At 40.2% G+C, this 11,831-nt stretch overlaps 2 protein-coding genes across 2 annotated transcripts; one reads left to right on the forward strand and one right to left on the reverse strand.

Annotated features, from left to right (window-relative positions):
• The first annotated feature begins 248 nt into the window (after positions 1-248).
• Positions 249-1,713, forward strand: spcs1 (signal peptidase complex subunit 1). The gene is made up of 4 exons (XM_080461790.1): positions 249-385; positions 1,030-1,089; positions 1,176-1,262; positions 1,360-1,713. The coding sequence occupies exons 1-4, from the start codon at positions 350-352 to the stop codon at positions 1,483-1,485; spliced, it is 309 nt and encodes a 102-aa protein (XP_080317916.1). The 5' UTR covers positions 249-349; the 3' UTR covers positions 1,486-1,713.
• On the reverse strand, positions 1,709-9,580 carry nek4 (NIMA-related kinase 4). Its single transcript, XM_080461789.1, has 16 exons — positions 9,287-9,580; positions 7,977-8,243; positions 7,567-7,764; positions 6,795-6,902; positions 6,493-6,647; positions 6,190-6,325; positions 5,116-5,724; positions 4,983-5,027; positions 4,742-4,888; positions 4,398-4,562; positions 4,038-4,104; positions 3,653-3,765; positions 3,419-3,510; positions 3,038-3,267; positions 2,815-2,951; positions 1,709-2,372 (listed from the first exon to the last, which is right to left on the reverse strand). Exons 1-16 carry the CDS (start codon positions 9,374-9,376, stop codon positions 2,274-2,276), a joined length of 2,658 nt encoding a protein of 885 aa, XP_080317915.1. The 5' UTR covers positions 9,377-9,580; the 3' UTR covers positions 1,709-2,273.
• Between the last annotated feature and the right edge of the window lie 2,251 nt (positions 9,581-11,831).

Raw genomic sequence — 11,831 nt, forward strand, 5'->3', positions numbered from 1 at the left:
TTTAGGTCATAAAGGTGTGAGAATATATAAGTAATGACCAATGTACTATAATACTCTCAATATATCATACAGATGTAAAAATAAAATATGAAACTCGGATTAAAGCTGATATATATCTAGTCAGGCAATTCTTTAGACTTCTAAATCTCCCAACAAATATAACAACAAATTTGACCATAACACGTAGCCCTGTGTCCAATCGTTTGTGTATGAAAGCTTTGCACATGCGCAGTGCGTGCTGGGGTCCTGCACTGGTGCGACGTAGTTTATTGAAACCCGGAAGTGAAGTCTCGCCTTGCTCTCGCTAAATCTTTCAGATTTGTTCTGCCCTCTCCCGTCAAGTGCAAAGATGCTGGCTATATTCAAAACCATTCCCACGCATATGGTAAGAGACAAGAAGTTAATCTGTGTGCAAGCTGAGACGTGAAGTTTGTTTTATTCATGATGACGTGACGCTACCGTTAGCTCATCTGGATTACATGTAACAGCTGCAAAGCGAAGGCTCCCTGCATTACAATGACCCGTGTTACAATTATTGCTGAAAGATAATCAGTGTAATCATCTACCAATATTCTGGTGAATGGATCTCATTTATATAGCGCCTTTCCATCGCTTTAGTAGACCCCAAAGCGCTCCACACGGCGCTCACGGTCCAGTCATCTTGTTTGCAGTGACTAAACCTCAAATCACATATAGAATGATTCTTTTTATTCCCACTTCTAAATATTAATGAGAATATGCTCTTGAATTGCTTTCAATGCTACTTCAACATCTTGATCTTATAGTAACAGCATGCAATGTTACTCTGCAAATCATATATGTAACCTGTGTGAATGTCCCAGCTGTATTCGAACCCTACAGCCATCAACAAAACCTTTGACCAGAGTCATACCTACATTTTATTCCTTTTGTTTATATCCATGTGATCGATCTGGGTGCTTTATTTGACCATCAGCTTAAACCTCCCCGTTTCTCCTCTCCTGGATTCTTGCTGCATTCATTTGACTTTTTCTTTAAACATTGTTGCAGGATTACAAAGGTCAGAAGCTGGCTGAACAGATTTTCCAAGGAATAATACTAATCTCAGCGGTAACTACACACAACATGCGCCAAGCATACACAAATTGATGGCCATAGTGACAGTTTAATTGATGGCATCTGTGTCCTCTTTACAGGTGATTGGGTTTGTGTATGGTCTGATCATTGAACAGTTCGGATGGACGGTCTACATTGTCCTGGGTGGTTTTGCTGTATCCTGTGTGGTGAGTTTTAATAAAAGATCAAAAGTGTTTAGCACCCATTTCCCACACTGTTGAAACTTCTTACAAAAATGTTTCAATCCGGTTTGATTCCTTTTAGTTGACCCTGCCTCCGTGGCCCATGTACAGAAAGAGTCCGCTGTCCTGGCAGCCGGTGATACCTGAGAGCAGCGGGGAGTCCGTCCAGAAACCTCAGGAAAGCCTCAAGAAGAAGAAGCACAAATAACTCAAGTTTCCCTGTCTGACTGTTTGTACACCTTTTATATCTGAATTTATTTTGGAAGTTTGTTTGAGCCACAGTTGAATCATTAAGAAGAAGAAAAACCCGTTGTTACAGTGTTCGTCAGCCCACAATGAAACATGTTTAAAAAAAATAAACTGATTCTGCCTTCATTTTATATATGTGGTTTGTTGTATTTGCAGGGTGATTAAATACAATACAATGTATTGATTCATTTCGTTGCCAACAAAAAATTTATTATATAAATTCAACTTGGAATAAAGTATTAAATTGTTATTTTCTACAGTGCATCTAGTTTACATAATGTTGAATATAAGATCATACAATAGAGCAGTGAGCTTTAGCTCTTCAAATATACAGCATAGTTGAAACATTGAAATTCTGGCTTGCATTACAGAGAAAATGGTATTCCCTACAGCACAGAGAAAGACAATACTTTCATATGTCTGAACCCTTTTGCATAGATATGGAAACTAATAATTTAAAATCCTGATGTTCATACTACAAAAATATGTACAGTCATTTACATATGAGGCCTAATCTGTCACATGTTTCTGAACATTACAATTGAAAAAGAAAGTAAGACTGGCAGCATCTGAGGACACTACTTTCTCTTTCACCCGGTTTCTTTTGGGTACAAGTTTCTGTTTGACAGGCGAAACATGTTTTTCCCCTAAGGCCACAAATTCTCCAATGCAACACCTTCCAGGATCCGCGCCTCTTCGCCAGGCCAAAGCAGGTCTTCACAGTTGAATGTATATGTAATGTCCTTTTTAAACCTTGAAGGCATTGTCCTCAAAGAACTTCAGCTGCCTCACCATCACAGCGTAAGCTTGGTATTTTTCATCTCCCATCTGGTCTCGAAGGAGCAGCTGAAAATGAATGAATCAAAGATCAGATGAGACACAAAAAGGGCAGGAGGTTCACGGTCCGGTCTCTGCAGACTGCACCGTGCAGGCAAATTAATGATGCTGTGCATGCAGAGGCAAATCCATCCCAGAAGTGCCTCATGAGATTAACTCAGTATGGGCAATGTTTGCAGCCAGAGTCTGTGCTGGTATTAGTTCAGTTTAGTCAAATATTACTTTAAAGTTCACGTGTGTAAATAGTCACAGAACCAAAAGCTAGTATCCTGCTCTCGGTTAGAAATTGGCCTGCATGTTGGAAAAGAGTTGAACAAACTGGAATATGAAAGGGCTCAGTTTGAATAATTCAATTAAATCCATCGTGAATTGGGTGAAGTTTTTAATAACACTGCTCTGATGAGGACCTGCACGTCGGTGTGATCTTAATGTCAGATGGTGTTTTACTCACTTCTCTTTTGGCTTCATCTTCCTCCTCCATGATCTCCAGCACTTTGTCTAACAGTTTGACTCCGAGGCCTTTCACCACATCAGTTCTCAGGTGTTCTACAGCTCGTCTGATCTTGTTTGGTCCGGACGGGGAGCCCGCTGTCGAGACATGCTCAATCAACTAAAAGAAAGCTCCAGAACTAAAAACCGAGACAGAAAATAAAAAAATAAAAAAAACATCTTACCGATTATTACTTCTCCGAGTGAAAGGTTGTCAGCCTCCTCTTGTGCCTTCCCGTGAAGCACCAGGGTGTCTCTGTACTTCCTGTTCAGTTTAAACTCTGGCAGACCTGTTGAACCCAACCTGCTTTTGGCCATGACACCGACACCGACACCGACACCATCGCCGACGTCCATTCTCAACGTCTGGGTCATCATGTTGACCAAATCATGCATGTCGTTGCAATCAGACTTTCTGCAGAGATCCCATAAATCAATGGATCGCACAGTGCCAGCAGGTCAATTCAGTAAAAATCTGTTACCATCGTTACATTTAAAACTTCGAAGTTCAGTGCTGCAGCTCAGTGAAGTTAACGTTGATCAAGGTGTTGTGAAAATGCTCTCACCTCTCTCCAGAGTCTCCTTCGGAGCGCTCTGTGGAACTTGTGGACGAGCTGCACTCGTCTTCATCGGATCTCTGCTCCAGCAGCTTATCCTGCTGTCACACAAGATCAGCCAGTCTTACAACATGGTTTACAATAAATGATCACCATCCTCACATCCCACACTGAGTGGCTCCTTTAATAGCAAATAAATTAAAAGAATCTCAGGAATTACAAATCAATAGGTTGTATTTTTACCTTACTGACAGACTCAGTGATCGAGTCTGAAATGGATCGACTGATCGGAGCCCTGTGGTCCTCGGCCTTGTTGGAAGAGACATCATAAGATGCCCTCCGTGCAGCACCAACACCTGAGGAAGGCAGAACATTTACTTTTCCAAGGCCCATGTTGAATGCGACCAATAATGTCACAATGGTCAATAACATAATGATTTTATCTCTTTTTAAATGCAATAAAGCCAATAATGTAATGACTACTAATGTAAAATAAATAAAAATAAAAATAGTAAAAGTCTTTTCATTGGCACAACTGAGAGCATGCTGCATAGTTTTCATCCTCAATGAATGATTATAATCACTATACCATCCTTCCATTCTTCCAGTTTACATCAGAATAAAGTACCTGACAGGTTGCTGCTCTCTTGTGACTGCCTCAGTCTTCTTCTTTCTCTGGCAGACAGAGGACGGTCCTAAAAGCACAATCCCACAACATTTTTTTTTAGATCCTGACAGATGAACAGTTGCTGCAAATGTCCATGGCCAGGATTATTATAATTGTGTGAATGTTGAATTCTTCTTCTTCTTCTGACTTCTTCCGCACCGCGTTATTTCTTCTACAATATTTAACCGATTTGAATCATTCAAATATCAGCTTGTTATTCAGCCTTCAGCATTCACACTTACATTTTCTTCTGGAAATGCAAATCTCTAGTTTAACACAATATGCAGTGATCAGAAGTGGACAGTGGCTGTGTCCTCTCACCTGTGGGAGCATTAAGAAGCCGTCGTTGTAAGAACCAACTGATGCGGACGTTACGGTGATATCAGGGTTCCTGCTTTCTGCGTTCCTCTTGCTCTTTTTCTTTAATTCCACCGGCACGCTCTCAACAGGAGGATGAGGCAAAGGTCTTGGAGTTTGAGCTTTTGACTAATTAAAGATATAACAAGATTACTTACAAACTGCTTATTTAAGATGTTCCATAAAGATGTTTTTTTTTTAAACCCACGAGAAACTTGAGTGTGGGATAAATATAAACACATAATTCTCTCTATTTTGTCACATTATAGTGATGTTAGAATGATAAAGTTTGTTCACTATTGGTTTACCTTGCCCAGATCCGGATGGGCTCGTCTGTGCTTCTCTCTGTGTAGTTTAGATATAGACGGTTCTGATGAAACATACAGCGGAGTCTGCCGTGGGACTGCATGAGCTGGTTTACTGACGACTGTGAGTGATTCCTCTTGAACAGGCTCCTGAACACACACAATTAGAATGGAATACTTTTGTTTTTTCTGAGGCACTTTCAGTCCAGAAAAGCTTTCTTGAAACAAGAACTATTATGCTCACCAGCACTGGAGGTTCCAACAGCATCTCTGTAGATTCAAGGTCGTCCTATAAATAAAAAAGTAAACACACAGAAATAATCTCAACAAAGCACTCCACAAAACAACCAAAAAAGTGCATTAATATGTGTACTTACTGGAACACCGGAGGTATGTGGGCATTGTGCTGATGCCTCACTCAGTAGGGTCACAGTGTCATTTTTACTGTCGTTATCTAATTCCACGACTTGTCTAATGTCTTCTAAATTGGAGTTGTAAATGGAGTCAGCCTTTTTGAGTAACTCTGTGGTATCTTCTTTGAGATCCATATCGGACACGTGTTTCTCCTCAGAGACAGAAAATGTATCCCCTGGGTTTGGTGTGGCCTGTGACTGGTTGTCCAACAGCCCATTGGATGCACTTCTCTGTTCTCGGTCCCTACCGACAACACCCGATACAGAGAGCAGAGGCGACCTGACTGGCGAAGGAGGGGGAGAAAGATGTGGTTTCTCCTGTCCTTTGCTGTGAGCCACAGCTTCACTGGCGGCACGATGGTCTGACACAACGGGCTGACATGCCGGAACCTTTCTCTTCACCATGTGGTCGTCCTGCTGCAGCTGGATGTCAATGTTGCTGATGGTTGTCATGGATACAATGCTGGCTTGGAGAGCGTCGGGTGAAGAAGGTTTGGGTGGTGAAGGCGTCTTTGGTGGAGTGCCGCCTCGCACCAAGTTCTGACCTTTCTGCTGTGGTGGTTTTTCTTCTTTCTGAGAACAAACAGAAAAGAAAGCTCAAGCCATAATACTCCCGAGTGGAAAACAGCAACAAGTCATTTAACACCAGAAGCAATGCAGTAACTGAGATTAAATTATAGTTGTTTCTCTAATCACATTTATTCAAATGATTATAATCATCACGCTCACTAATGTTGATGCCAAATGACACATTAGCTTTGTGTTTATCAAGCAGGGAAAGTGAAAGCTACAGCGGCGGTCATGTCAGGCAGCATTTCAAAATGTTGACCAAGTTTGGTCAGTCGTGTTTCGGGGGAGGGATTTATTTCAATAGCAAGTGTAAATTAGCCCTTATATGGCAGAACTGAAATAAAAAATAACTCTGCTATTGAAAGTATGTCGAGAACAAGCTCAGAAATGCCTTTATGTGAATATGGCTTTAGTGTGGGAGAAAACCAAGACATCAAGTGTAACACGATACTACAAGTATTAACTCACCCGTTTCACCCTGGCGAGAGGTTCAGGTTTGGGGCTTGGGGGCTGCTTTTCAGGTTTTGGCACCACAGAAGCGGCATTGTTGGTCCTACAATCACCGCTGCCACTGACGGCTCGCTTTCTTGACTTGGCAGTCTTTCTGAAGATGTGCAGATAAGAGAACACACAAACAATGTGTGAGTAAACTGATGCCTTCACGCTAGAATCCTGTCATTGCTCAGATGCAAAAGAGAGAAAATATTATCAATCAGATTGTAGTGAATTATCAAATTTTTGATATGTTGGTGATATGTTGGTGACACCTACTCTTTAGTGGCTTCAAGGAACATGGCTATTTGTCGTTTTATGTAGGGCTGTCGGAGGATATGTTTGACATCAGGTCTGTCTTCAGGTTTCTTGCACAGCATGCTCTTGATGAGGTCTCCGAGCTGTGGATCATACCGACTGGGCATCTGAGGCAGCTGATAAGCACACCAGAAGAAAAGTTATAAAGAACTTTCTTTCTTTTCATAACATCTGTCTGTAGATAGATGTCATCTATTAATAGATAGATGTAACTTATTAATAATCAACCTAAGCATTCAGATATATAGTAATGTGAAACCCACCTTGCCCTCAACGATACGATACACGAGTGAGTTCATGTCTTTGGCGTTGAAGGCGTGTTTCAGTGTGGACATCTCATACACACAGCAACCCAGGGCCCAGACATCTGACTGAAGACAAAATGCATCAAACTGTAAAGCAGGTACAAGTCCTCATATACAAACGCTTATCGAACCTTAGAATGAAAAACTGAAATCAGCACCTCAGTGCACCATAATGGTAAAACAGCCAAGTGGGATTAAACTACTGTATGTGTGATAGTTCATCTGGAATAAAATGCTTTGTAAAGCAACTTATTCTTTGTGTTGAAGAGTGAGGCTTGTATGTTTTTCATGTGTGTGAAGCAGTTATGTTACAGGTTAATTGGTGCTCATTTACATGCTTGTATGGGATCTATTTTAGATATAAATTCCAACACCTTACATTCCCTTTAACATTTAATTGAGTTATGAATTGCTCACCTTAGACAGCAACCTATTTGCTCCTTTCAGAGCAAATACTTGTGGGGTAATAATGGCTAACACCTTTGTTTTCTTGTGACTGTGAGGATCTCATGATCCTAAATGGCCCCATCAACTAATCAAGGTGTTATAACAGGTGTTATTCAACTACATCCAACAATATCAATGTCCTATTATTAGAACCACGAATTTATGGGTAATGTTCTTCAAATTATAACCGAAATCCTTCAGTCAAATGTCCTTTTTGAAACAATCTTGTCTTATTTTATCCCAAAAATAAACATGACACGTTTAAAGCAGATGGCATATATACCTTGTGATTGTATGGTTTATTAGAGAAGAGTTCGGGACTCATGTAGTAAGGAGTCCCAATGAGGGTGCTGGCCATATCATTCTGGTTTTCCAGCACTCGGGCGATGCCTAGGTCCCCAACTTTGATGATGTTGGTTTTCGTCAGGAAGATATTCTGTGTTTTAAGGTCCCGATGTAGAATGTTTCTCTCATGAAGGTACTAAAAAAAAACACACACACACACACACACACACACACACACACACACACACACACACACACACACACACACACACACACACACACACACACACACACACACACACACACACACACACACACACACACAACAGCAACTTCAGATGCTACATTCACATGTTTGGGTGAAATCACATCGAAATCATTGCAAGATTTATTTTCAGCGGATTTTACCTGCAGCGCCATGGCTATCTGAACAAACCACTCCACAACCTGCCTCTCCAGTAACAGCTCTCCTTTTTGTTGTTTGAGCCGGTGATAGAGGTCACCACCTTCACAGAAACCCATCACAATGTACAGCTGACAGTCATCTCCTTCCCAAGACTCCCTGTACGTCACAATGTTAGGATGTCGCAGCTGGGACAGAAGCTGAGCCTCCTGTTCTGCAGCTCGTCGTTCCCGCTTGGAGGAGGTGATTAAATTCAACTTCTTGATGACATACTACAGAAGTCGGAGAAAAAACACAATTATGCAAATTTAAAAAAAAAAAAAAAAAAAAAAAGAGGAAGAGAAAACACTGAATAACTCATTCATGGAAGACTCTGCCAATCGGATATGGACTGAAATGTTTTCATAACTACTCATCGATCAACAGAGGTGTCAAACATGCACTCAGTAGAAACCTCTATTCCCAATTTGTATAGCAGCAGATAAACACAGCACTGAAATGTAGAACTGAACAGTCCAGCAAGATGCTGCAGAAAAAACTACCGATCTCTTAAGAGTTTATGAGAACATATACAGTCACTGCTGTAGAAATCGAATGGCCTGAGAGAAAACACAAACTTGTGCCACTGCACTGCAAGTCATTGCAAGATATTTCAGATCAGTTCAGATTCAGTTCATCGTGGGTTTTGTGATAAGTGTGACAAATGCAAACATTTTCAGGATGTGTTTCTAGATATTTGTACAAAAGCAAAAAATCTATCTATCTATCTATCTATCTATCTATCTATCTATCTATCTATCTATCAAGACCTAACAGAAATCTAGACATGTGTTATGGCTACTAAACTAAAGTGAATCTGACACCGCAGATGTTGAAAGAATAGTTGTAACTATCTGATATGTTCATGCAGTAGTAATCCTCAAATGTTCACAGGTTCGGTGACCCATCTCGAGCTGGGTTTCTTATACAGCTTGCCAGTCTTGTGTCACATTGCCAACAATCAATAATAAAATAAAACAGCTTGTGCCATGCTATGTGGTAATTAATGAGTAAAATATAAAAGCTCCATTAATTCAATGCCATCACGTTGTGAAGCTGTTTTTTTGTGACAATATTCAGATTGAACTTGCTGGAATTCAATAACATCCAGGATAACATAATATCAGTGTTTTTAGCCGACCCCAGCTAACTTCAGGCTAGCAGCGCCACTTGTGTGAGGTTTACTCTGCAAAACATGGAACATTTGTTTGAAAAGCCCGATTGAATCACAGCTGTAGAAAATCGAGCGCACCGTTTCCCTTCGTCGTTTCGTTACCTGCTTTCGGTCAGCCTTGTGTTTCACCAGGTTCACCTCCCCGTAGCTCCCTTTCCCAACGACCCTGATGAAAGCATAATTATTCATCATTCCTCAAAGCTTCATAACGCGCTCCCGAACAATGAAGCGTTACTCGACGGTCGCGGAAAGCGCGTCGGTCTTATTCCGTCCCATAATCCAGCGGCCAAGAGGGTGAAAACATGTGAAATCTGTTTGGGAAAACTTGGAAAAGTCTGGGACTTGGAAAAGACAGGAAATCAGAATCCGTCCACAGTTTTTCGTCACTAGGCAACTGGCAGCTCACGGCGGAGGGTGATGAGGGCGCGCGTGATGCGGGCACACCAGTTGTATTTACAGCGCAGCGACACCCAGTGGCCGGAGGTGGAAAGACTGCCATGGTTTAATACTGTATATCCACACCTCATATGTTGTAATGTTGTCTGGGCTGCCTCACATCCTCCTCAACTTGATCAAAAACTCCTCATTCAATTATTATTTTGTTGAAAGATTGGTCTCATATTCTGTGAGTCAAGAGTAAAACGCATCACTGTTTAAAAAGTTTAAACTTTTACCGATTTCATCTATGAATACTCTACAAACATGCATATTTATTTGAGGATTTATTAATGATAAACAAGACATTCCAGACACATTTCACAATTTTTTCCTCTTATAATCTTTTCTCTTATCATCATCACTCCTACCCCATTGGACTTTCATTTACCATTTTGTCGTATCTCCAAGCATCAACTTTTCATCATATTTGTTTGTCCTCAACCCTGGAACTTCATCGACAAATCATTTAAATTGCTCTCCTCTTTGGTCCTTTTCAATGCTAAATTCTTTAATTATCTTCTGTCCAATTAGTATGATCCCGAGATGATCTGTTGTGGGGTTTAGGTGACTGTTTTTCTATTAACTTCATTGATCTGCTTGTTGTTTCCCAATCCTTTGTTATTTTTACTTTAATTTTGATAATATTTATTGATAGTATGGAAGATTTCATACAAGCCTCTTGTGCTTCCCTAGTCTCCTGCACAGTGAGGTTTTATATTTCTTGTAATTCTGTATTATATTCTTATTTTGTGCAATTAAAAGATGAAATAACTCTCACATGAGCCTCTGAGGGGAGCTGCCAGTTGGCATGTTGCAGTCCTCATAAGACATTTCATGTGGTTTTCATTTGCATAAATGTCCTGTGTGTATTTACTTTCTCATGCATGCTATTTCTGTCAAAGAGGGTGTCAAAGAGAGAGTATTGGTGCAAAACCTCCAAGGTGTTTCCAAGATAATGGTCAGCGCACTTTGTTATGAAGGGCATGATTTATAATCAGAGGCGTATATGCTTTTAAACTATAAATTGACTTGACATTGCACGTTTGGGGGTCATTAATCCACTAGATGGAGCACCAGACCATCACAAGCTGACCTTGCACACATACTAACAAGCTTTAAAGAGTGCAGCATGAATGGACTGACATGGAGTAATGTACATTTTGAACTGTGCGCGTTGGGACCTTCACTTGAATGTTGAGACCACTATTCTGAAACAGTAGATACAATCTCATGTGGGGGCTGAAGCCTTGCCAAGCTAAAAGGCAGGGCAAACAAACAGAGACTGACAATCCCCTAAAGGCACATTCACACACAAGGGAGGACAATTTAGAATCACCAGTTAACCTAACAAGCATGTCTTTAAGAGTGAGGTGCAAAATACCTGTTGGAAATGTACTGATCCTTGAGCCCCATTTGGAACAGCTGCAACATTCAGTTTATGCAGTCTTGTAGTCATGGAAAATATCATTATAATAAATTAATGTGCCGGATTTTAATGTAAACCGCTTTGTAGAATTTTCTTCTTCTTTATAACGTTTTCATGACTGACTTATGCCTTATGGGTTTCAAGTCTTTATCAGGGAAGTAACCACAGTTTGTAACATCCTCACTCCTTCCTGTTTCCTCCAAACTAACTGAAAACGCGAGAAAACTTGTACATGCTGACATATGTATTTTTGCCTCTTTCCCTTGGAAAAGCTCATCTTGTGAATAGCACTTAGTGCAGAAGGTCACCTGAATAATGTTTTTTATTTCAAACATCTGGTGAAATAAAGAAAGAACATGGCACTATTTTAATCACATAAAACAAAAAACATGTTTTGAGAGCATGTATGGAATTTGTTGTTGAAAATAACAACATGCATTGTCGGACAGTAGTACTAAGTAGTGTCAAAAAGATTTTATAACCTCTTATAAAAGGTTTGAGAAAATTATGATTTCAAACTATATACATATATATTTACTTTTTAACTGAATAAATCATGAAATATAAATAAGTTTGACACTTTTCCCACAGATTGTAATATGAATGTCACATGATGGAAATGCCCCTTCGTTGAAATTTAACGAGTGCCCTCTAAAGAAGTAGCTATAAATGCATTTTATTAAAGAAATGCTTGCAAGAAAAAAGAAACAATTATGGAAAATGGTTAAACGGTAATTCATATCACAACTTACGTATGCGGGTGCATGGTGGAGTGATGATTAG

Source organism: Lipophrys pholis (genome assembly GCF_963383615.2).
Source record: "Lipophrys pholis genome assembly, chromosome: 4".
Lineage (NCBI taxonomy): Eukaryota > Metazoa > Chordata > Actinopteri > Blenniiformes > Blenniidae > Lipophrys > Lipophrys pholis.

Coding starts and splice junctions, on each gene's coding strand:
- spcs1 (XM_080461790.1), top strand. CDS start 350: ATGCTGGCTATATTCAAAACCATTCCCACGCATATG. Junction 1,090..1,175: donor GAATAATACTAATCTCAGCG/GTAACTACACAC, acceptor TCCTCTTTACAG/GTGATTGGGTTTGTGTATGG. Junction 1,263..1,359: donor GTTTTGCTGTATCCTGTGTG/GTGAGTTTTAAT, acceptor GATTCCTTTTAG/TTGACCCTGCCTCCGTGGCC.
- nek4 (XM_080461789.1), bottom strand. CDS start 9,376: ATGATGAATAATTATGCTTTCATCAGGGTCGTTGGGAAAGGGAGCTAC. Junction 5,725..6,189: donor CTCTCGCCAGGGTGAAACGG/GTGAGTTAATAC, acceptor GTTTGTTCTCAG/AAAGAAGAAAAACCACCACA. Junction 5,028..5,115: donor CACATACCTCCGGTGTTCCA/GTAAGTACACAT, acceptor TTTTATTTATAG/GACGACCTTGAATCTACAGA.